Source organism: Notolabrus celidotus, chromosome 1, assembly GCF_009762535.1.
Source record: "Notolabrus celidotus isolate fNotCel1 chromosome 1, fNotCel1.pri, whole genome shotgun sequence".
Taxonomy (NCBI): Eukaryota; Metazoa; Chordata; class Actinopteri; order Labriformes; family Labridae; genus Notolabrus; species Notolabrus celidotus.
The window spans coordinates 27338767-27363851 of record NC_048272.1 but is presented as its reverse complement, the minus strand read 5'-3'; the positions used below and the strand labels follow the sequence as shown (position 1 = coordinate 27363851).

Below are 25085 nucleotides of genomic sequence, written 5' to 3'. Positions count from 1 at the left end.
TCTCTGATTGATGTTGTATGAACTGAGTGGCCCCTACAAACAGCTGCACACAGTAATCTTAGTCTGGTTTCATACAGACATAAAGAGGTGAGAAAGATATGTTCAAGCAAAGGCAGGGTCCACCACACTGACAATGCTGAGCCAATGTCAATGACAGACCCTTTCCAGTGTAAATCCTGCAGCTCTTAAGTGAGTCGAAAGACAAATACTGCCATCTAGTGGGGACTATACAAAGAATACAGCTTTTAAGCAGGGTAGTAATGGCACTTATGATGTTTTTACAGATATATAGCCTCCAATAAAAACCTACCTTATCTTTAAAAGAATGGAAATAATGTGGGTCAGTAAAAATGACTATAATAACAAGCTCTTTATCTATGAAACAGATTAGTTGAAAGATTGATTATTGTGTGCTCTTAAGCAGTTTTTCTCATTAAATTGTGTGAATTTGGGGTCGCAAATATTTTCAGACAGCATAACCAACAGCAAGTCTTAAAAATAGACTGCTCTGGGAAAACTGTTGGACTGATACCACAGCACAGGTGTGTCCATGGATGATAAACACTGTATAAAGTTAAGCATTTGGTTAGCTTCTTTTAAAATCCCTCTTGTAAGAAAACTGTTTAAAGCTGTATATCTGTCCTTCTATTTGTGTGTTTGTGTATCTCCCTTTGTACTATCATCCTGACCGAACAGATAAGTCTGTTCCAATCAGTCTGGTTCTGCTCAGGTTCTGGTCTGCAAAGAAGGAGTTTTCCCACGGTGGCTAAGTGCTCACCGGACCGAACAAACTGAACATTATAGACCTGCTCTTTATGTCAAGTGTTGTGAAATAGCTATTGGTTTAGTTCCCATTGATTTGATGACATACCATAAAAATGGATTGATTGACTGGAAACAATGGCTGTTACGAGATATAAGGATCGGTAAAGTCCTTATGTATTCCAGTCCTAATTTGTATTTTAACACTCGTCATTAAGCATTAGCAAAGTAAGAGTAGGGATTTAAGTAACTATAAAAAGCCTTTTCATTGTGTTAGTAAGACATTTTAAAGTTTAGAAAAATACAGTTAAATTGCACTGTTGGTCAGTGGACCAATATGGTCATTGAAATCATAAACACTAAATATCCCTACATTGGAATCATCAGCAGCATCAGTTTAATCTCAGATAATCTGATTGTGATGCTGCAAACAAAACAGTTCCAGGAGGACTCATCTGATCAAAAGACTGCAGTGCAGACTACAGACTTCTGTGCATTTTATACGCAAAGAAAAACTTTAAATTGACTGATACTGATTTATTAATTCATGTGTTTTGTTACATTAACTTTACAATTGTAAACAAATAAAAAACAAAATACAAATGACGAGAAATAATGTCAAAAAAAGGAAAAGAGTCTCTTGAAAACTACTGATCAAATGAGCATCCACAACATTAAAAAAAACTACAAAATGTCCCTACTCAAATCACGCAGAGCTGCAGCAAACTGTAGATCATCACTGATACAGCTGTTCACTGACCATGTAAAAGCTGTCACAGCTGTCCTAATCTGTGTCAATCTGTCTTTCTTCCAACATTTCTTATAAATAAGGAAATACACTTTTATTCCTATCCATCCAGCAGCTTGAGGATGCTTTCCCTCTCCTTCAGAGCTTTCCAGGCCTGGTCCTTCTCCTTCTTGGTGGGGGTGCGTTTCTTCTGCCTGGCTGCCATGATTCGTCGAAATCCCTCCATGACCTCGTTGTCAGACACCCTGACTCTCTGTCTCAGCTCCTGTTTACGCATCTCCTCTTTGGCCAACCTGTGGGTCAACAGCAGAGTTAAAGTCAGCAGCTGATTGAGTATCAGACTTTGTCTGAAGTACAGTTTACTCCTCATGTAAATGTGCTATATCTTTTTTTTTTTATCAGGGTCCCCACCTGAGCAGCTCTTGTTTGCGGGCTCTGTTGTGAGCACTCAGGGCTTTGAGCTCAGCTTGTCTCTTTTGCAGCTCTGCCAGGACCTCATCCTCAGAGTCTCCTCCTGGTCCAGGCCGTTCCTCTGAGTCCAGCAGCCCCTGAGCCACCAGCTCCTCTTTGATCCTCGCCTCCAGAGAACGTGTGTGAGGAACACTGTAGGAGGTAATAGACAGACAGAAAATATAAGCTATTTGGCGTAGAAGATTCAATGATGTCAACTTGTTGCTTAAAATAAACCTAGCCATGTTGAGGACAGAGAAAACCTTTATGGACTAAACTTAATACACAAGTGCGGTTATGCAGCTTCAGACAGACTAGTGTCTCCTTGGTGCAAGTGTGTAAACAGGAAAATCATTTCGAGATGCATTAGGATCCAAACCAAAATGTAACAGTTTCATTCAAACACATGGAGATCTCAGAATCTAAAGTAATTTCATCCACATGGAAGAAAGATATACCTGCTTTCATGCATGACCCTACATACAGACATGAGCACCCCCATAAAAAAACATTATACTCAGGTAACCTTGGTGTTATGAATAAATATGATGACTGGTAAATCGATGACAGCAGTCTGATATGAAAGGTCAAACACATTCAGCATACCAAGACAATTTGGACAATGCTATGCTTCCGAATTTGTGACAACAGTTAGGGGAAAGCCCTTTTCTATTCCTACATGACTGTGCCCCAGTGCACAGTCATCTATAAAGACATGGTTTGATGAGTTCAGTGTGGAAGAACTTGACTGGCCTGCACAGAGCCCTGACCTCAACCCCATCAAGCACCTTTGGGATGAACTGGAACAGAGATTGCGAGTGAGGCCTTCTCGTCCAACATCAGCACCTGACCTCATAATGCTCTACAGAATGAATGGACACAAAGTCCCACAGAAACACTCCAACATCTGTGGAAAGTCGTCCAAGAGGAGTGGAAGCGGTCATAGCTGCAAAATGGGGACCAAGCTCATATTAAAGTATGTGGATTTAAATACAATGGCATTACAGTCCCTGTTGGTGTAATGGTCAGGCATCTGGATACTTCTATCCATATAGTGTGGTTTTTTTTCCGACATCAAGGTCAGAGTGAGAATGTTGCTTGTGTGTAAAAATGGCTGTTAACATGCCAAATCATCTCACACATTAAATACATGCTGCGCAAATACCTAAAGGCTTTCCCTTGGCTTCGAGGGGAAGTTCCAGCTCCATCGTTAGCATCTTTCCCTGAGATGTCAGGTATGGGAGAATCCTCCATAGGGGATATAATGTTCTCCTGGAATCAAACAGATAAAATGTAAGTAAAAGTTATGTTTTACTGTTTTTACAATATTTTAATATGAATATTTTTGATGCTATAACTCAATCATAATCCATTATGTAAATCGGAAGATTAATCATTTTATATGCTTGATTACAAAAAACTGACCTCTACAAGAGCTTGGAGCAGACGCTGGGTGAGGGGACCAAAGGGACACCCATCTTCTGGAGACTCGTGTTGGGACTCTGACTTTTTCAACAGGGAGTCCACATCTACAGCAGTCAGCATGGAGAAGAGTTGAAAAGATGGACTTAAGTTTATGAGGTATGAAAATAATTGATAACATTAAGGACTTATGCAATTATTTTGAGCCTAAAGTTCAGTGTTCCCCCACCTTTTGCATCCAACTCAGATAATGGTCCTCCCATGAGGCTTTTCTTCTTATCATTGGCTCGTGCTCCTTCTCTCTGCTCCTCCAGCAGATCCTCCTGAGCCCAACGCTGAGAGTAGTGTTTGCCAAGTGCTGGTATCTACAGTTAACACAAATGGTACCAAAGCTCAACACATTTCTTGATACAGTCCACATAAAGCAATAAAAAGAAACCATGCCTGGTGTGAATGTGGTTATGATAAGAAAACTTATACATGGCTTTTTATGTCATACTTTGAAATACTCTGCTTCATCCTCTGGAGGTTTCAGAAGTTCTTCCAGCAGTCTGATCTCTTCGTTTGTGATATCAGCACAATAAGGCTCAACTGATGCCCAAAATCTGAAAATAAAAACACATGACTCAAAACAAAGACTACAATTAATTTAGGTTGTCTTCATTTACAAGCTCTACTAACAGTCCATTTAACACGTGACAGATATTATTGAGCTGTTGTTGCTGACCTGTTGGGTGCATCGTTTTTTGGAGTTCGGGGAATGTCTTGTGGATCATCTGTAAATTCATATTCTTGAACTTTAGGCTGTAGATTCTTGGATTTGGGTCTGCCAGGACCTGGACCTGGTCCATGACCCCCTTTACCATCCAACTTCTGCTTCTTTGGTTTGTGGCGAGAAGAGGCAGCAGGGTCTGGGTCCTTTCCCAGCTTCAGGAAGCGTTTATCTCCCTTCTTGTCCTGCCAGTCTGTGAGGATCTAAGAAGCAGCAGAGAACAGGAGTTACAAGGAGAGGGAACAAGGGAGGTGATGTAAACAGTGACATGTATTGAATCGTGTGTCTTAACTGGGGTTTGCAGTGGGTGTTATCAGGTTGGGATGAAAACGTAAGAACAAGTATTTTATGAACAAGGGTGCAGGGAGATCCCAAGTCTGTCCTACCTGTCTCTGCTCCTCCAGGGCTCGGAGGCGGCGGCTGGCGGAGGACAGCAGTGTCTCCAACTCTAGCTGCAGAGTGTCCAGCTCCTCGATGCCGATACCATCGTCCTCCGAGCGGCCGAGGACAGCAGTGTATCGGGGACAGACCTTCACATGCTCAACAGGCTTGAAGTCGTAGTACTTCAGTGGGGGGCAGTCTTTTAATTCACTCATGATGCTGTTCTGCAAAAGCTTGCAGTGTCTTATAAATTAAGGTGGCCAGGGTTGGTAGTAGGGGAAGTCGTGTCCAGATGTGGATCTTCTTGTCGGATGTGTCCCTCTACTACTAAATTGCAATTAACACATGGACGCATGCACGCACCGAAACACGGAGGTCTGTTTCAATTGACACAGGATAGTGGGGCCCAAACTGGACAAATTATTTTACCTTTTTGATCACGCGATCATGATTCCCGGTGCACAAAGATTTAATGTGACAGAGATATACAACTAATATGTTTAAAATGCAAAGACCTGGGGCCAGTTACATATTTTAAAAATGTTGAAGAGCTCCGATATTTACCGTCAGTGAATGGTGTCCATGATGGGAAAAAACATTCTGTAATGACGGGGGTGTGGAGGTGGGACAGTCAAATCAGACTCGGCCTGTTATCAACGAGATAACTATTTTTAAGACTAAAACAAAATCACAAACAAATACTAACATGGAAACGCTTTTCAAAATACTATCTTTATCATAAAAAAGGAGTATTTGTAAAGCTGTACTCTCGTGCTAGAATGGTATCGTCGGGACAAACCATATTGTATCATACAGTACATACAAATAAACATGGCGAAACCCGTAATCAAGCCATCATAATGGGTCATTTTATAACTACGGTATTTTTTCCAACACTTCTCATTGTAAACAGGCAAGACGAGGTGAAAATGACCTTAAAACAACAGCTACTGAGAAATAATGTCTCCCATTCAAAGAGCGTAATGGATGCGTCCGAGTGTACGCTTGTTTAGTACACCACGAGCTCTAACTGGGCGGGGCGAAAGGCGCAAATGGTAAAACGTCTGCAGTGTGGTGAAATCCGCTTCCTCAAGCTAAAATGTGATTAAATTCAGCGCACCCTGTGTGTACTCGGCGATGTAGGATTTACGGAAGAGGAGTCCCAGGCGTGGCAGAGGAACTTCCGTCTTTTACAGCGTAAAAATGGTAAGTCTCTTTACACTGAATGCGTCTTTCATTTTCCATTATTTTGTCATTTACCTCCGCAAATTATGTCTGTATTCGAGGCAAAACAAGCTCCAAAGCTCGGGGTTGCTTATAGACTCGATTCTGGTGGGTTGCAGGGGAATCAGAGGACGGGCATCCTTGACACGGTTTGCAGAAAGTGAGCTGAGCTGTCTTTTTTTTTTTCCCCCGTCTCCTTTTTTTTATCTAATAATGAAGCCTGGATTATTTCTGATAGCTCTGATACTACGCGGAGGGATACCCGAGTGTACCCTTTGCATGGATATAATGATGTTAATTGATGTGAATCATTTATATGAGTTCTAATCTCGGTCACCTGAAGACGTCCCATCTTTTTATTCAAGCAGAACTATTCAATACCTTTACATATACATTATGTGAACTCTTTCTGAAACTGTTGTTAATGAATGTATCCTCTAATCCTCGAAGCGTTTGAAATACTTCAGAGTATCCACTATTACCTTGTATGCAGCTCTCTTTGGTTCCTGGTCAAAACTGACCTCATAAGCTGACCCTGCAAGCTGAGTCAGCCTCACTGGGCTGGGAGGTTCAGTTTGTCATGGACTCTGGCTTTAATGTAAAACACATATTTGGAAAAGGGGTTCTCTACAGTTGGATTCATCCAGACATTGACAGTATTCAACTCATCCACAGACAGCTACTCTGCGCCCCTACTTAAACGCTGTGAGGGCCACCCTGCAGGCTGCCCTCTGTCTGGAGAACTTCTCCTCTCAGGTGGTGGAGCGTCACAACAAACCAGAGGTGGAGGTCAGGTGGGTTTAATGTCGTGTGTAGATTTGGCAGTCACAGTGGCTGTCCCCCTGCTTTGCTTTCTCCTGTTTTCTAGCCCTTTAGCCCATCTGTAGCTGTCACACAAGTATGGACATGTACAAACTATGCAGGAAAAAAAAAAAAAACAAGCATGGGCAAGGCTGTAAAATTGGCCTGCAGGGACTTTCAGTGGTCTTTTTGCAGCTGTCTTCTGAATATAGTGTGAAGAAAAAAAGTTTGTTTGCATACATTTCTTTGGTTTTATGCAGATCTCAACCTCAGGCACTAAAATTACTTTCAGTGTTGAGAAAAAACGACGCTTATGAAGGTTGCAGGTCTGTTTTAAATGTAATGGATGCATTGTTCTGTGGTTACAGGAGCAGCAAGGAACTGCTACTTCAGCCTGTGGTCATCAGCCGCAATGACAAGGAGAAGGTTCTCATTGAGGGATCTATCAACTCTGTCAGAGTCAGCATTGCTGTCAAACAGGTGATTTACAACATTGAGGATTTGACTTGTTTTACAGCTATTCGTGCTTTCTTTGAAAGTCTAATGTGCATTCAAAATTCCCTACAGGCTGATGAGATCGAGAAGATCCTTTGCCACAAGTTTATGCGCTTCATGATGATGAGAGCAGAGAACTTCTTCATTCTGAGGAGGAAACCAGTAGAGGTGAGTGTTTTTTAATGAAGTATTAAAAAGCTGTTGGTAGATTTATGATTACACTACAAATAAAAAATGAGGATCAACGTTAACTCTAAAAATGGCAGACACCATAGAACTCTTCATGCAGAAATGTACTTGATATTGTATACACATATAGAGCACTATATTAATGACAACATTTATTCGCCATGAACACGACAACATGAGTGATATTGTGGTTGAATTTGTTGATGGGCTCCTCATTGCTGTTCTCTCCTCTCTTGCATCGTGATGTCAGGGGTACGACATTAGCTTCTTGATTACCAACTTCCACACGGAGCAGATGTACAAACACAAGCTGGTGGACTTTGTCATCCACTTCATGGAGGAGATCGACAAGGAAATCAGTGAGATGAAACTCTCTGTTAATGCCAGGGCTCGTATTGTTGCAGAGGAATTCCTGAAGAATGTAAGAAATCTCTCCGCTCTCTGTGTTTGTTGCTAGAACCGACTGATCGACGTGTTGCAAAATAGAAAATAATTTGACTTCTTCTCTCCACAGTTCTGAGGACAGTGTTGTCCATGATCCTACAGTATCAAGGGGAACAGCTCAAAGGGCCAATCAGCACAGGAATGGAGGACTAAAGGAGTGAACAGCCAATCAGAGAGAAGATGAGAGGAATATGACCAATCTGATGATACCATTTGCACCCGTCTCAAATATTTCCCTGTACTCATGAATATCGATGACTGTATATAATGAAATATTTACGAGTTTCATTTTCAGCCACTTAGAACAAATCCCCAAACAAAGGCGGGTCCTTAAAGTATTAATCATGTTGATAGTCATGAGTACAGGGGCATTGAGATTGTGTTGATGCAAACTGAATGGCCAGGTGTATGTATTTTTCTGTATATGAGTCTGTATGTCCTGTCACTTGTTTCAAATTTGTTTAAAAATTTCTCTGTTCAAACCATATTTCTGGAAATTAGTATGTTTGGAGTTTAATCAGGAACATGGAGCAAGAGCTGTCTGTAAGAAAGCCACCAAATCCCATGTAGAGAAAAGTCAATAAATCTCTGTTGTTTTATACCTTTTAGTTTTCTTGTTTAAATACTGTGTTCTGTCTTACAGTGAACATTTGTGCTGCTGTTGTTGCTGCTGTTTCTATAATAGGATCTGGTTTGCTTCTCAGGAAGTTGATTTTTGTCAGCACTACAGTTGAGTTGTTATTTGATCTGTGAGAGAGGGGAAGTAATACCTTCACACTGCAGACAGTGTGAGAACTGCTTTGGCAACCAAATCAACGTTATGAGCAGCTTTAATTTATTGTCCAAAAATAACGTTAGAAAAACATTTCATGCCCCTGAATTAATTTTCGTTTTGTCAGGAAGGTTTTTACTCTTGAACCTCCTATAGTTACACACCTGTTACTGAAGTTATAGCAACAGCAACAATATTTCCCTAAACTTAACCACTGTTACACAAATCAGCCTATTTAAATGTAAAAGAAGGAGCTTTATGACCAAATTTGAACTTTGTAAAAGCCAAAATATATAATTAAGTTATATCCTGAATCACCCCAGCTCAGGGATGTCAGACTGGTCAACATCTGTTAGCTGGCACTTAGAAACTTAATAAGTACCGATCTTGCTGTTGCTCTATACATAACAATGTGCCAACCAGAATTAACTTGCAACCACATTTCAAACATTAACAACAATATTTTCTCTTCATTATAGATTCATACATCAATACTCAGAAATGAAGAAGTGAAGCTGAGGACTAATTCATCCCACAACGGAAAAAAAAGACTCGTTGGTTTATAAAAATAACACATCTTTATTATAGTTGAGTTGGATATACATACATAGAAGCTTTGAGCTAACATTGCATGTTGAAGATTCCAATCCCGTGTGCGCTCCGATATGTTCTTTTTATGAAAAGTGACAAGGACGTGTTTTAATTTCACCAAACCTCGGTGTGTGGAATCAACCGCATTTCATTTTACCTTGATATTACAAAAAAAAACATAGGTGACTTTTCCCTCCACCTTAGAAAATAATTTAATGAGAGCTTGTTCGTCACTTCATTCAACCTCATTATCTTAATAGTAAGCTTCATATTATTATTTTCAAGTAGATATAAACTTCATATTGCACACTATCACTGAAGACACTTTCACATTAAACAATGATTGCACAATACAACACCATGTCACACACGAGTCACATGATAATTTGTTGACACTACATGTTCAATACTTCAAAATATTACAGGAAGCTTTAGTGCTGCCAGGTTTAGTGTTGCACAGATGAACACACCACAGTGAATATAGAAACAAATAATCAGGTGTTGGAATCCCCTCAGTGCAAGACAACAGTCTGATTGATAAATAAAGTGAACCTGTAGTGTGGAGAACAACAGATTGTAGCGTCATGAAACCCTTACAAGGTCCTAACAGAACAAGTGTTCAGGTCGGTTTCCTTCAAATTTCTTGAAAATGAAGAACACAAGGTGAAGAGTGTGGCAGGAGTGGTGAAGGAGGAGGAGGACCTTCACCCTGATGAGTCCATCCAAAGGAGTGAGAGAGAAGGTCCAGCTGCAGCAGGCTGTCAGAGATGAGGAGGGACGGTCTGCAGGGCATCCTCAGTGGTACGATGGATGGTAACATTCTGCAAAAAGAAAAATATGATTGTTAGGGGGATGTCAAAATACTGCATGTGTACTAGCACATCCAAAAATTGAAAACAACTCAACCAAACATCATAATCACAGGAAAGTTAAGGGTTGTTTTTACAGTTGTGCTGTGTTCAACTGATGTCGTGGTTTTCAGCTATTGGCATACTTAGAAAACTTAATATTTTGGGATGATGAAGATGCCTTTTGGTCACAGATTTTTTGACATCCTGATACTGTGCTGAATGCCACTTCATTTTTAACACTGATCTAAAATGCAGACCTTCAGCTGACAGATGCTGCAGTTAGCAAATAATGCAATAAAAATAACAGTGTTTCTGTGACTTTTATTTTCATCACACCATGAGCTAAATTCTTAGTCAACTATTGTTGGATTGTTATAATCTGTTTTTATAAATGACTGAAGAAATACTAAGTATTCTAAGCTATGAATAACAGGCATACATTTTGTTGTATCTCTTATTGTAGCCAGAGGGAAATGTGTGTTAGACACACAGTAAGAGTTTTGTTCAGGCTGATGAATGGCAGCACTTTCTTGTGCATCCCAGCGGACTCTTTGCATATGAATGAATGGGGAAATCTCTCCAGTCTCCAGTTTGTGCAGCAGCATGAGTAGGAAGTGCACTGAACACAGCATCTGATCTGCCTCTTTTGATTTACATGTAACATGAGTAAGAAATGTACAGCTCAGCAGGCTAAACAAACTTTATCTTAGGTTTTCTCTTCCCAGATTTCTCCTTCAAAGTAAAAGCACACACCCTAAGATCTGAGTTCAAATATTTCAGAATCAAACAGCGTTCATGTCAAACTTACTAAAAAGAAACACGAAAAGATTTTTGAAGGATACATGAATTGGTTGAGTGTTTATTAAGAAACATGAAACATAAATATCCTTCTCTTGATTCTGGTTCGTCATAAATATACTGTAGGAGCCTTCACATTGATGAACATAAAACATTAAAACAAACCATGTCACTATTTCACTTTCTTCAAGAATCAGTAGACAGAGTTTAACATCTTTAAACCAGGGACAGACTGTACAATTATAGATCTAATGATGGAGTAAACAGTTGATTTTTATGTGCAAAATATAAAATGAGCACAATCTTTGTTTTCTGTTGTGCATTACTGCAAAATTGAGATTAGTGTCCTGACTGCTACCACATAAATATAAACTGATAAAACACTGGTTCAATTTTCTAAATCAGTTCAACAGACAAGTTCTCTGAGAAAATAAACTACATTTAATGAATGCTTCAACAAAAGGTGTTGCAGTCTGACTGCTTCACAGTTGGGATAATAGCATCAGTTAAAAAAATCTATCTGCTTTCAAGGCAGTCTCCACAAATAGGAGTATGTGTACGACACAAGGCCTGTGTCAAAGGACTATTAATAAACAAAACAATAAACTGGATTCCAGTCAATTATCACCATCATCACTTCTTAAAATAATCTTTAAAAAAAACAAAAAAACAAGAGTGATTCAAAGGGAGGAGTGATCAATGGAAAAGACAGACTGAGTTTGTGACAGTGGAACAGTGTGCGTACAGAAGGGTAATGGAGGATGGGGTGAGGGACTCTGCTTCATTGGTGAGCTGGCACTGTAAGCAAAGCTTCCTCTGACATCCGCGACACTTCTACGTTCTGTTTGATAGGAGAAAAACACAAAGAGGGGGAGGGAATCAAACAGTATGAAAATCTACTGCAAACACACCGGGTAACTTGGGAAGAAGGATCCAAATTAGGAGTTTATTTTGTTTTATGTGGTTCAGGTTGCAACCTTTTTGTGCTTTTAAAAATAAAACATCAGATACAATGAAAGGAAAACTCTGGATCCCACCTTGAGTATTTATTGGTAATAAACCAGTCTGGATCTGGGGCTCCTAAATTATCTCTAATGTCATGATCCAGGTTATTTGTAACATTTTCAAAGCCTGTGTGAGAGGGATGTAACATGCACATGGATTCAGGTAGACCATAAAACATAAGGTTTTAGCGGAAAAGAGCAGGACAGTAAAATCAAGTGTCAACCAGAAGTTACAGAATTCTAACTTTTTTCCCCTCCGTGCATTAAAACATACATTAGTTATTATTAAAAAGCTGACCTTCTGCTGGCTGAATGAATCTGAAGCCCTTTTTATTTTGCCAGTTTAAGGCGTGACATTTACCCCTGTGACGTCTTCCATTTAATATGAATGTCTCAGAGGCATGATGATTGGATCAACCACTGCCCCGGCATCAGAGGTAGTAACACAAGCGTTATAGAGGTGAGACCAGATCACTGTGTGCTGGCGGGGCAGGAAGCACTGTGTGTGAGTGTACAGGTAATAAGTGTGTGTGTGTGTGTACGAGGAGCAACTGCTGCAGGTTTACACCAATATGACGCTGTTGCAGGATCACTATTAAAGTACGAAGATGGGGTGAGGGCGGAGCTTCATTACATCGCCATTGCAGACTCGCACTATGAAAAGGGCTTACGCATGTTCCCGCAGGCTTTAAAAGAAGGTCAAGAGCTGCAGGTTCAGAAAAATGGGTGCACCACATTCATTACAAAGTCAAAGCAAAGCATCCTAGCAAAATTCATAATAGCTTCTTATTTTCTAAATGTAGGATACCAAAAATTATTAGCAAAAATAAGTAAATGTAAATAGTTGCTCAGCACTGCAAGTACCACTTTTCTGAACTTTACATTGGATGGCATTACTCCAATATGACAGTCACTGTCATAATACTTGCTGGCAAAGCCAATATTAGCATAGTGATAACTGTTTGACCGAGAACCATCGTTGCCTGTTCAGTTCTAACTGTTGGACTACCATCATCAAGTCCTATGAATAGAAAAGGATCATAATTTACTCAGAGGTATATTAATCTGAAGGATGTTAAGGTTAGCCAGGATAAGTGTGGTGCCCTGATTTTGTACAATCCACACATAATCCTTCCCCCGGTTCACTACACTGATTATGAAAAATGCCCATCAAGATAAACTGTTGGCAGATTGGATGCTCATCATCACAGGCTAGCACACAATTCTGTGCGTGAACTACCTTATCATGCAAAAGCCCATCAGTTGGTGTGTGTTTCTGCGTGATGTAATACCCACCTCTGGTCTTTCCCGGTGTGTGTTGACAGCCTCCACATTTAAGCAGATGGACTCCACTTTACAGCCTGAGCATGCAAACACAAGTTCGGTGTTCAGAGGTGAGGTTGGCAGATACGTGTTCAACATTAATATTCAGAGGAGTATCGTTAATTCAATGCATTGTATGCTCACAGAAGACCAGACCTACCGTAGGCCACTGGCGTTAGCTTCAGCACGGTGTGGAGCGGGCACTTAAGATACGGTAGCTCCTCTGTGTGAAAGTGAACATAAAACACAACAAAAGTTTATGAAACTTCTTCGGGAAACAAGGTGCTGTGATTTCCAGAGACTTCAACCTGTTTTGTTCGTCAAGTGTTAATCTTAGTTAGCACAAGAGCTGCTCTTGTTCTGGGTCCTGCATCAGCTAACATAGCATGTGAAGCTTTGTTCAAATCAGGTCAGAAGTGAAACACATTTCTTAATTTGTTCAGCATAAAAATATGTCATTGAACCTGTCACAGGATGCAAATAGTTGTATCCAATACCTCATTAAAGTTAGCTACCATTCATTTATGACACTGAGTGTGCACTATATTTTTTCTGACCAGATCATTTGTAGAACACTAAAACCCCATTTTGTGAGGACACTATTCCCTTAGCTTACTTCCTCTACTTGGTGACTTTAGTGACTGCCTACATTTCTCAGTTCTGTTGAACAAGATCTTTAGAAGTCAGTTCCACAGCGTCAGGGTTTCTTTGTGTATCGATGAGTATAGCAGCTAAATTGTGTAATATAAACATGAGGTTTAGTTTTGGGACTTGCCTGCTGTCTTGTCCAAAAAATATGCCAACAGGCAGCGCATGACAGCCTGATGACAGATAACCAGCACGTTCTCCTGCCGCTCCAGCTCCATGATGACGGGCTCCAACCGCTGCACCAGATCCTCATAGGACTGAGTCAGACAAGGGACAAAGAGGCAAATGAGACCATGGGAAACAGACTAGTGTCAGGACTAATCAAAAGAACACATCTTCACCATAGATGGTAGATGATATATGAAAAATAGAAAATAAAGATCAGACCAGCTAAATCCATTTTTCGACATGCAGATAATCTGAGATCATCACTGAAGAAGAGCTTGTTAACATCTAAAGTGAGAATAAACTGAAGCAGGAGCCACGAGTCTGTTAATAAAAAGATCCATTCATCTGTTTGTCTTTACACGTTTTGGTGAACAATCAATCTCAGGTAAACACATTAACATGTTGGCAGCTGAAAAAAATCAATTCAGGCCGCCTTGGCAGACATTAGCTTCAACACAAAACCGCCTGCCCGTGCTGCCAGTTAATGCTCACATCCATCTTCCTGTTAGATAAATGGAGAGCTAATGGGATGGACTTAAGGTGAGAACACACCAGAGGGCATTCAGACATGCAGTAAACAACATGAAACAACATCTTGGCACACACACACACACACACACTATTGTAAAATCTCTGCTCACTGGGATCTGATGTTTGGCCAACTCTGTCTTGAAAGCTGCATGTCCAAGTTGAAACTCATTAGCAGAGATTTATTGGCCTGTGGCCATCTGGATAAAGTTTAATTGTGTCTGTGGGTATTTCTGGATGTGTGTGTGTGTGTGTGTGTGTGTGTGTGTGTGTGTGTGTGTGTGTGTGTGTGTGTGTGTGTGTGTGTGTGTGTGTGTGTGTGTGTGTGTGTGTGTGTTTGTGTGTGTGTGTATTCACAAAGGGAGACCAACTCTAAATTGAAGAATCCCAAAACTCAAACAACCACACTCTTACACAAGTATGCTGCTGCAATGCTTAAAAGGAAAACGCTTTAACATTTACATAACTAAACCGACTGACCTCTCCTTTTGGATATCGATAACGATATTTGTCCTGGTCCCTCAGAGCAAACTCCAGAGGATAGTGGTCCTGGATCTCCTCATACATCAACTCCTCACAATCACCCTAAAATGACATCACACAAAGATTAAACTTTAGTAACACCACACTTCATCAAACAGCTGTGCCGAGCAGTCAAATGTGTACTCACTGCATCAATCTCGTTCAGGACCTTCCACTGTTCATAGGGCACGTTGAGGGCCTCGGCAGTCTGGATGGTTCTCTTCATCTGACTGGTCCACACCTTCAGTTCGCTGATGCCCTGTGACTGGATGAAGTGGCTCAGTTTCTTGGCAAACTATAAGGAAGAAAAAAAAATGCTCTTTTATTAAATTTTGCAATAAAACAAAAACACAGTAAAGGCATCTGTGAATGAGAAAGTTTGTTCTACCTCTTTGCCTCTTGGTGTGAGGCCGGAGTCTCCTCCAATCCTCCCCTTGACGTTGAGCTCGCTCTCACCATGGCGACACAGGTAGATGGATCGTGGTGTGATGTGAATGTTCATGAGGTAGTAGACAATCCGGCTCTGGATGTGGTCCAACACCCTGTTGACTGAGTAACGCTGACCCACGTCCATGATTTTGATATAGGAGAGATCCCTAGAGAGAGAACACAGACATGTGAATGCTTGTAGTCAACATCGTTTGTCACAGAGACAAAACCAGTGTACAGATTTGACGACTTGTGTAAGGAACAGTCACGCTTCATTAGGGCTTAGAAATGACGGGAAACACTCATTCTGTCAGATCCTTCTCATTAAAATACCAGCGTGCTTGTTCAAGTTAATTTGCTAAGCTGTTAATGTCTGCAGTGTTTTCACAGGGAGCACATTTTCACTAACACCCTCTCTCTAAGCTGCATCTCACCTGTCCAAGACTTCATCCAGCGTCTCATAGGAGTTTTCATAACACTTGATCCTCTTCATGAAGTCTTCCACCGCCTCCTCAGTGTTGCAGTTTGTGTAATCAGGGCTGCTCAGCTTTACTTGCTGAACAGAGACACCACAGAGGAGTGAGAACTACAGGGATAAAAGCCTCTCATGACAAAACAAATGAGATGAACTCCAGACACTTACCACTATGTTCTCCTGTATGACATCCGGGTCTTCACACACAGACTCCACAAAGAACACCTACGGGAAGAACGAGGAGGACAGAATCAAGCTTAGTGTAAAGATCTGTTCATGCAATAAGGCGCCCCTGCTCGATTAAGGACCCAACAAGTTACCTTGAAGCCATTCTGCTCTGCAAACTCGATGATGGTTTCCCTTCTTTCTCGTGTGGTGTTTGTTGCGTCAAAAACCTGTTTAGCAAAGAACAAATGGATTAACTTTTTTAGCAAAGTGCACCCAGTATGACCTTCCTCAAACATCAAAACAAACACATTTCACCTACCGCAACCTGGCCTCCTTCCTCTGTGAGATACTGCCGCACATCATTCAACGCTGCTGATGCACACTGTCTGGAAACATAATACAGACTTAGATGCAGCAAGGCTGGGGTAACATAAATTATTGAAGCAGTTGAAGGCCAGATGTCGCTCTTACCTTCTGATCCTTAAACCCTCCTCGTTGTCTGGACGGAAGAATTCGAAGGACTTGTATATCTTCACGAACTCTCTCCTGTACTGCCCGACATTAAACTCTGTGGGTGAGATGGAGGCGAGGACACTTAAGATCATCACAAGACATAAGAGATAGGGACAAAGGATCAATGTGGCAATATATTGTTGTGACTTGTGTGAGACAATATCGTATCACTGGTTCCAGGTATTGATATTTTAAATAATATGCTGATCTAAAAAGATTTCCCATAAAGTTTGACTCATCGTGTCATTACTTCATAACTCCTCTCAGTGGTGGTAATGAAATGAATCCCACACTTTACCTTTTATTCTGTATTCTTCAGTTTATCATATATTGTGATGAATTATTGTCATGGGCAATGTTTCAGGTATCATAATTCGAGTTAAACTGCTACAGCTTTTCTTTGTTTACCAGACATTTCAGAGAAGTCGTACCTCTGGTGGGCACGCCAATCCAGTTCAGGTAACGGGTCAGTTTCTTGGAGATGTAGGTCTTCCCCCTGGCAGGAAGGCCCACAGTCACAATCAGGGTAGGACAGTTGGTCATACATACTGCAATGTAGAAGAGGAGAAAGTGCATCAGTCATGAGCTCATCACGCTCACGGCACATCGAAAATGAAGGAGAAGTTTTGAAGGTCTTAAGGTTTTCTTCTTAAGTTTCTTTTAAACTGAAGTAGCTCCGTCACTTGAAAACCCTAACCACATACTATCTTTTATACTGCATAAAAGAATAATGATATGAAGATTTTACGACTTAGTGTGTAACCTAGGGATATAGGCGATAAGACAAAGCCACACCAACTTGACAGTGTGTTCAACCAGAGCAAAGGTCGGAGTGGCACTGAGATGTCCACTGAGGGATTGTGAAACACTTCACTAAGACTTAGTTTCAACACTCATGACAGAGTGAGAGGGCACACTTGGTTTTGGGTGCTCATTCACTCTAAGGCTAGTCCATGTTAAAATGTCTAAAAGGGAGGCAGACTTTTGCTGTTTATCACCACAACCTGGTGATTTGTATTGCTTTTATTTGGTCTAATGGATCAGAAACCCTTTCTCAGTCAGGCAGCCCACAGTGAAGAGGCATTGCCCGCACACAGAAGTGACCAATGTGAGCGCAGATGAAATGCAAAAAGCTAATCCACAGAGCAAATCACTCACGTGACTGCAGAGACACAATTCGTGTTTACCAACAGCTGGTGCTTGACTTGGCACTCGGTGACAATGATATAAACATCCCCAGTATCAGTCCTTTCTCCTCGATGCGAGATGCCTTCATCTACGCGAGCATTCAACCAGTCCTTATATAACACAGTGAACCAGATGGCTGCAGCACAGCGAGACATCTGAACTGTGATCCAGGCGCTCATAACCGTGGTCACGTTAGCAGGGACATGAAAGCTGATTGAGAAATAAACGCAGGGGACGGATTAGCCTTCATTATTCAAGTTTCTACACAGACTCTGGCTGCGAGCACGCAAACGTGAGCAACAAACCACGCAAGTAAGAGATGGCAAATATTCGGTGTTACACATGAAACCACGAGGGAAAGAGCTGTACATAAAGATGCTAACAGCTGTGGCCACGTTGTCATGATACGCACCCTTTCTTTGCGAAATGTGTTTTTCAGGAAGGCCATTTTTACAGGGCATCCAGATCTTCTTGAGCGGATTTTGGGTGAGTTCCCGCGGGTTTGTTGGTGTTTTGTCCTCCATTCCGTCTTGCGGTGTACTGGAGGCAGCCGCGGCGGGAACACGGGGCCTTTTCCCGGGATGCTGCTCTGAAGGTGACCGGTGTTTCATCCGCTCTGCTCTGCGGGGATGGAGACCGCTTTGAGTCTGCACCCCGGTCTTTCTCTCTACTGCCGTCACGTGGTTCTAACTGGCCACACTGTAACAGGCGATCGTAATGACTGCAATACGGGCGCAACGTGTTTTCTACTCTACAGTAATGAACGTAAACCGTGCTGCTCAGTGAAATGTAATTGATAGTTTGCTTCCCAGCACACTATGCACAGTATCAATTACTTCGTCACTCTTATCCCTTTACCTTTTATCCAAACTTGGTAGCTAATTCAATTTTAATGATTGAACTGCCTGCAATTCTGTCAGTGTAATTTTATCTGTCCAATCTTTTTATTTGAACTGGTTGGTCTATCTTGTACGGAAGAGGATTAAGGCCACTGAAAAAAAAAAAAAAATTAAAGTCCAATTTTTTTTTTTATTATCTCAAAATTCTGACTTTATTCTCAAAATTCTGACTTTATTCTCAGAATTCTGACTTTAATCCCAGAATTCTGACTTTATTCTCAGAATTCTGACTTTATTCTCAGAATTCTGACTTTATTCTCAGAATTCTGACTTTATTCTCAGAAGTCAGAATTCTGACTTTAATCTCCGAATTCTGACTTTAATCTCCGAATTCTGACTTTATTCTCAGAATTCTGACTTTATTCTCAGAATTCTGACTTTATTCTCAGAATTCTGACTTTAATCTCAGAATTCTGACTTTATTCTCAGAATTCTGACTTTAATCTCAGAATTCTGACTTTATTCTCAGAATTCTGACTTTTTTTCTCAGAATAATAATAATAAAAAAAAAAATTTGAGGGTTTTTTTTTTTTGTTTTTTTTAGTGGCCCTAATCGTCTTCCGTAATCTTCTACGGTGGCCCTGAAGGACAAAACAAATTTACAAAAAATGAAACACTTTACAAAGTTGGAGACAAATTTACATATTGGAAACATTTTTACATTTTATAAAACAAAATTACATCAGCAAAACACTTTTACCAAGGCCAAAAAATGTTTACATTTAAGAAAACAAATTTACAAAGTCAAAAAAACACATCTACAAGCGGTGAAACAATTTTACAAACGACAGAACACTTTTCCCATTCCTGAAACAAATTTACTTTCATTTTTAACATAAAGGGAATTTACCAAATACCAGAAGTGATCCGGTACCAAACACAGTAGCAGTACCAAACGTCGCTCTGTTTGGTTTCTCTCCATCCAAACAAACTAAATGACCCCTCACTCGATCACTCCCGGATTACTTCCAGTGTTTGGTACATTCCCTTTCGGTTAAAAATGAATGTAAGTTTGGTTCAGAAATGGTAAAAGTGTTTTATTTTTGTAATTTTGGTTTCTTAAATGTAAATTTGTTTTCCAAAAAGTAAATTTTTCTCCAACTTTGTGAAAGTGTTTCATCTTTTGTAAATTCAGGGCAATCTTAATCTTGAGAGAAATTCAGCATCATAACAAAAAAACAATAGTTTCCGTCCTTTAACTTCAGGGGAACTTGAAAACGTTCATTTAAATAATTCAAAGATCGCCATACCTCTTAAAGTGCAACTTGAAAGTAAACACCTGATACAATTTAAAAGTAGAGTTCAACATTTCTATCAATACCATTTAATCTAGATTAAGAGGAGGGAGTAAAGTAGTGTGTAACAATGCTAATCAATATAACCCTTTTCAATTCTAAGGTTTCTTTTTGTGTGCTGAAACATTATTGAAAACATGATTACACCTGCTGAAAATGAATCATTTTTTGGTGCAACCCATCCACATGGAAACAATGTAGCAATGTGTGGAAATGCAATTATGCATTGCTTTAAAAATGTATGTGTCACATTTGATTAAAGATCTTTACAGCAAAAAAAAAAAGCTTGGTAATATCAATATATTTGTCAAAATGTTGCAAGATGCTTCAAACAGTAAACAATGTGACTCATGTAAGCCTTATCATTAATTAGAATAGTTAAAACATTTTACAGCATGGGTCAGAAACATAGACTGTATAAAAGGTCAGAAACTGTAAATGTGGCTGCAAGAAACGGTCATTGATGACACTAGTTACACTTGCAACAAGTGCTACTCAGTTTGGCAGCTACATAACAGACTCAGACGAATGTCCTTAATCAACTTTTAAAGTTATGGTGACACAACACAGGTGTTTATTTCATTGCTAATATAAAAACATTGATCAGAACTGCTTAGAGAGTTGAAAGGGGTGTCAGATATTACCATGCTCACCAATGTATGGACATCAAAGAACTCTAATTGTACAACTAGCCTGTATTTTTAATGGAAACCATAAAACCAGGAGTCAGCTGGGGTCAAGATGGCCTTTTAAAATTCAGCCAACAACATTTTGTAATGTGGCATCTAGAAAGTACTATGAAATAAAGAGACATTTTTTAACAACAACTAAGCTACAAAATGAAATCCTTCTAAGAGATGCACTAAGGTTAGGGACCTCACATAGCCCATCATACCTTGGCCTATCTTTGACCTGGGCACAGGTCTTATCAGCTTGATTTCCTCAAAACATTTGTGTAGTTTGTACATTCACACATTGTGTTCAATATCACTGGAGAAAAATGTATTATGTCTGGCCTTATCAAAGCACAGAGATTTGTTTTAGTGGTCGCTGAAGACTTGCCCCTTGGTAAAGTTTGACTTTTTCACACGACTATGCTTAAAAAAAAGTAATGTGAACCTGCAAAATTTTAGTACTTTTGTCAAAACTGGATTCAGACAAAAGCTGTGCAGTTCGGATCAAATCATCAATATGAGAGTGACTTCAGAATGTGAAGGCTATTCTTATCCTAAGAAATTCCCTATTTTTATTATTAATTGCATTTTTTCCCCTTAGAGCACTGAAAAATATGGGCTGTTCCTAAATATGGAAAATGTCATTTCTGCCTGTAAAAGGAATACTGGTAACTTTTCTTTGGGGAAGAAATGGTCAGAACTAAGACAAATTACTGTGTGTATAATACAAATCATAAACCTATGGAAAAAAAAATGTCAGAGCAGTAAAGCACAGGTATGATAATGTAAAGGATGGCTGAATTCCATGATATGACAAGTCAAAATATCTCCAGTAAAAGAGCCATACAGTGATAATATTTCCATTTACATTGTCTCTTGGTTAAAGGCAAGATATCAGTTAACATTCTTTTTCTTTTTTCCCATTTCTAATAATTCCATCAAGAATAATACCAACAACATTTTTGTATGCAGACATTGTCCATGAGATGGCAGCCTACTCTCCCCTTTATGTGTGTGTGTTGACTTTGGCTAAGAAACACCTGTAATGTCATCCAACTCAACTTCCTTACCACATAAACCACAACTAATTTTAATGCTTACATTTTTAGATTTAAGTCAAAAGAATTGTAAAAATGTGTCCTCAATATTCTGTCCATCTCTAATGTTCATACTGCCTATTGCAGTCCTGTGCAACCCTCGCTTCACAAAAGCCTGAAATTACATCTACTTGTGGGCAGAGCTTAAGGATTTGTTGTTATACTTCATTGAACCTTCCTTTACTAAAATTTGCCCCCTAAATAAGATTATGAAATTTTCAAATCACTCTTAACACTGGCATAGTCTCAACAACACAACTCTAAGTACAAGCTGTACAATGACATCTTCCAGGGCGTCAGATTGTATTACACTGAACAGCTGTGGCTACCATACACACTATTATATTCTGAATAAAAGGCCCCTCTGTTCATCTGTTTTTATATTCCTTATGGAATTATATCTGGTGCTCATATGAAGCTGTATGTTCAGTGGATTAACAGGCCTGTGACCTATATATGGTGTGATGAAGATTTTAATTAAATAGCTCCTCTCTTTTTCGGAAATTCCCTGACTGCTGCCAAATATAATACATGTCAGGTTCATCAAGTACACAGAAATGGCACACTCTCTCATGCTAGGTTGTAATTTCAGCTTTTCCAGCTGGGTAATACAAACACAATGAGATTCATAGTTTTGAAAACTAACACAAGCTGTGTCACATAATGTAAAAGTTAGCAGGGCAGCCTAATGTTTGGTGGGTTATTTAAAGAGGCATATCTAATCCATATGCTTAAGCAGGCTGCAGCAGGCAGCCATTCATTGTAGAACTGTATGGAGTGTGTGTGATCGTTTCCAGTGAGGTTAAATGAGGTTTCTTGAACACTGTAGTACACAGGGACATGAACAGGAAACAGATCAGTGCTCCTCCTCCTCTCAGTATATCTGCCAGACTCTGATTGCTACTAGCAGCCTTTAGCCTGTATTACAGTGAACAAGTCATTGCCAAGTACAGTATACACATTACACTCCGACGTAAACACGAGCTAACAGCCCGCTTCAGCTCATAAATAAACATGCAGTGTGTGTATAAGACTTAAATTATACACACTGCGTCGCAGCAGCCCATATTAGCAACAACAACCAAGTACACAACCAGAAAACGAGACCCATCTACATCTGCAGCAGCCTTTCCATCATTATCTGTGTGTAAAAAATGAAAAATATAATACTACAGGAACCATGAAGATCATCTGTACGAATATCTGGGTTATAAATTCCTGCGTCCCGCAAAATATCCGCCTGTCCCTTCATCCTCTGTGTAATAGCGACTGCTGCTGTAACAGAGGCTGGGAACTATATAAAAGAAAGATCCTCGCCTGTAGTTGTAATGTAGGGGAAAGGTCTCGGTGACAGCGACAGGCAGCACATCGACTCTTGTTTACGTCTTGGAGAGCTGCTCGAACTGCCTCTCCGTGCCCGACTCTCTCTCTCTAAAATGTAAAATGTAAAAACCTAACCTGCAGTCTTTTTAGCCACTAAAGGGAGCAGTCTTACCCTCTCTGTCCTGGTTCTGTGCGAGCTTGGGTCGGCTGGAGCAGCCTCTCATCATGGGCGTCCGTTTGATGGAGCGTGAGGCAGCCTGGTGGTGTGTACGTGCGTTCTACAGCAGCCTGTTCACACTGATGCTCACTGTACACACACACACACCCACTCTGTATATATATGTGTGTGTGTGTGTGTTTGAGTGTGTGTGCCGTAAGGCTAACCCAAAACTGGATTGAAGGAAGGTACAGCCTACCTGCCCCATGCACCCTCCTCCACCCCACCCTTATAGTTACCATGAAGATGCCCCCATCAGCTGGCAGGGCTCAAGTTGAACTGTTTCCAGTGAATGTAATAGTTTAATTTCGGATTCATTACAGCAGGTAGTGACGCAGTTAATGCAGGCTTGCCTAAGACAGTTCTGCAAGTTACACCAATCAACTTAAAAAAACGTACACAGCTTACTTTATTATGGGGTGTTCTGTATTTTAGTAAATACAAATTTGAAAATAGCACATATCAAGGCACCTTAAGATCATGCAAGTTACAACACATGTTCTCATATGGAAATTGCAATGTTTACCTAAGATGAATACATGAATAAAACAGAAAGAGATGTCCTGGAGCAGTGCACCTGTTTAACTTGTTTGTCCTCCGTGTTTATAGAGGCATTCTCTCCAAGTTTGTCTTCTCCTTGTTTGGTCTTACAACAACTAAGTAGCTTTGTTGATTCTTACATAAATAAGAAGAAAAGTCTCTTTCTTAGTACACTTATAATAGTCTCGAAAAATTATCTGAATTAAGTGCTTCATAATACAAACTGATTGCATAATTGTGAAACTGATTACCATGACACACCCAAAGCATGAGTGTAACCTTTTGTTTGGAGAAGGGATCTTTGTATGTCAGGCTGTTGTCATCCACGTTTCAGAATAAGGATTAATAAACATTTCTTTTAAATCCTGTAGCAATGACTGATCAAGTCACAGATAGGGTGCCAGAAACAAAAACAAGGCCCTGATGACTCAGAACAGTAATATGAGTCCCAAAAGACAGGATAACAGTGCACAGGTTGTGTAAACAAAATACCTGTGGACTGCAGCTGTCTGAATGGGAAACTGGATTTTTTTTTAAAGTTCAAATCAGGATAATTTTTTTTTTTTTTCTATACCCTAACAAATTATCCTCATTGCCAAAACCCAGCATTATCAATGAAAAGGGTAAATGAGGATGCAGTTTGGGAGGTTGAACATACATTCTTCAGACATGCAATGGTCATTTCAAGTGTTATATACATCACAGACCCTAGATCATCTCTCAGCCACTAAACCCTGTATGAAATGTTACAATGTCATTTTACAATGTTACAATGTCATTTAGCAGACGCTTTTATCCAAAGCGACGTACATACGAGAACAAGAACAAATGTTATGAAATGAAGTATATTTGATGTCAAGACAAAGCACAGACACTCTTCTAATAAAGCTATATTAGCATCCGTTATGACACCCTTATCAGCAGCATGTATGATAATAATGTTACTAATTGTCAAACACAATACCTGTTACTGTATAGTTGAGACAATCACACACATGGGAGACATAGAAACAGACATCAGGGATTTGTTTTGATGTACACGCCGTAAAAGTCATAAAACATGGGGGACCAGTGGAGCTCAGAAGGATTCATTTGAAGGTCACATGGCTCTCTAACAACCTGCGACACATTCCTTCCTTAAGGGCAAAGTTAAGTACCCTCCACCCCCACCTCACCCATCCTACTCTCCCCCTGTATGCCTCACACCCATGCCTCAGGCAGCGCACCACAAACATTCAATGTATAAGACACTGGTCAGACCTGTCTCAGTGTGTCTTATCACAGAGCCCATAGTTTGAAACACAAATTATATAGTCCTGCTCGGTGTGACACTTTTGTCAAACAAAAGTATGTTGTAATGTGCATGATGTTATT

The 25085-nt window shown here is 40.1% G+C and overlaps 3 protein-coding genes across 8 annotated transcripts; 1 reads left to right on the top strand and 2 right to left on the bottom strand.

Annotated features, from left to right (window-relative positions):
* Positions 1–1284: 1284 nt before the first annotated feature.
* On the bottom strand, positions 1285–5325 carry tada3l (transcriptional adaptor 3 (NGG1 homolog, yeast)-like). The gene is made up of 8 exons (XM_034689900.1): positions 4541–5325; positions 4110–4357; positions 3882–3987; positions 3612–3747; positions 3386–3489; positions 3126–3232; positions 1922–2113; positions 1285–1803 (listed from the first exon to the last, which is right to left on the bottom strand). The coding sequence occupies exons 1-8, from the start codon at positions 4748–4750 to the stop codon at positions 1611–1613; spliced, it is 1296 nt and encodes a 431-aa protein (XP_034545791.1). The 5' UTR covers positions 4751–5325; the 3' UTR covers positions 1285–1610.
* Positions 5326–5590: 265 nt separating this feature from the next.
* On the top strand, positions 5591–8289 carry LOC117817290 (actin-related protein 2/3 complex subunit 4). The gene is made up of 6 exons (XM_034689912.1): positions 5591–5741; positions 6435–6553; positions 6929–7040; positions 7128–7223; positions 7495–7665; positions 7759–8289. The coding sequence occupies exons 1-6, from the start codon at positions 5739–5741 to the stop codon at positions 7762–7764; spliced, it is 507 nt and encodes a 168-aa protein (XP_034545803.1). The 5' UTR covers positions 5591–5738; the 3' UTR covers positions 7765–8289.
* A 726-nt stretch (positions 8290–9015) lies between these two features.
* LOC117817256 (6-phosphofructo-2-kinase/fructose-2,6-bisphosphatase 4-like) lies at positions 9016–23254 on the bottom strand. 6 transcript variants are annotated; one of them, XM_034689879.1, is made up of 15 exons: positions 23127–23253; positions 16910–17026; positions 16437–16533; positions 16285–16351; positions 16118–16192; positions 15966–16022; positions 15757–15878; positions 15282–15489; positions 15042–15188; positions 14852–14956; positions 13803–13932; positions 13188–13250; positions 13001–13065; positions 11446–11541; positions 9016–9872 (listed from the first exon to the last, which is right to left on the bottom strand). In XM_034689879.1, the coding sequence occupies exons 1-14, from the start codon at positions 23179–23181 to the stop codon at positions 11482–11484; spliced, it is 1368 nt and encodes a 455-aa protein (XP_034545770.1). In that variant the 5' UTR covers positions 23182–23253; the 3' UTR covers positions 9016–9872; positions 11446–11481. The 6 variants fall into 6 exon arrangements, with proteins under 6 accessions (XP_034545770.1, XP_034545745.1, XP_034545778.1 ...); XM_034689854.1 differs by lacking the exon at positions 23127–23253 and adding an exon at positions 18079–18368; XM_034689887.1 differs by lacking the exon at positions 11446–11541 and having other exon boundaries at positions 23127–23254.
* Between the last annotated feature and the right edge of the window lie 1831 nt (positions 23255–25085).

What these genes read in the sequence shown, in the direction of transcription:
- LOC117817290 (XM_034689912.1), top strand. An exon ending in TCAGCATTGCTGTCAAACAG is followed by an intron (nt 7,041 to 7,127) that starts GTGATTTACAAC and finishes AATTCCCTACAG; the next exon opens with GCTGATGAGATCGAGAAGAT. An exon ending in TGAGGAGGAAACCAGTAGAG is followed by an intron (nt 7,224 to 7,494) that starts GTGAGTGTTTTT and finishes TCGTGATGTCAG; the next exon opens with GGGTACGACATTAGCTTCTT.
- LOC117817256 (XM_034689863.1), bottom strand. Translation starts at nt 18,277, where the DNA reads ATGAAACACCGGTCACCTTCAGAGCAGCATCCCGGGAAAAGGCCCCGT. An exon ending in GAGGGTTTAAGGATCAGAAG is followed by an intron (nt 16,352 to 16,436) that starts GTAAGAGCGACA and finishes TTATGTTTCCAG; the next exon opens with ACAGTGTGCATCAGCAGCGT. An exon ending in AGGAAGGAGGCCAGGTTGCG is followed by an intron (nt 16,193 to 16,284) that starts GTAGGTGAAATG and finishes TTTGCTAAACAG; the next exon opens with GTTTTTGACGCAACAAACAC.
- tada3l (XM_034689900.1), bottom strand. Translation starts at nt 4,750, where the DNA reads ATGAGTGAATTAAAAGACTGCCCCCCACTGAAGTACTACGACTTCAAG. An exon ending in AAAAACGATGCACCCAACAG is followed by an intron (nt 3,988 to 4,109) that starts GTCAGCAACAAC and finishes TTTTATTTTCAG; the next exon opens with ATTTTGGGCATCAGTTGAGC. An exon ending in AGCCAAGGGAAAGCCTTTAG is followed by an intron (nt 2,114 to 3,125) that starts GTATTTGCGCAG and finishes TACCTCCTACAG; the next exon opens with TGTTCCTCACACACGTTCTC.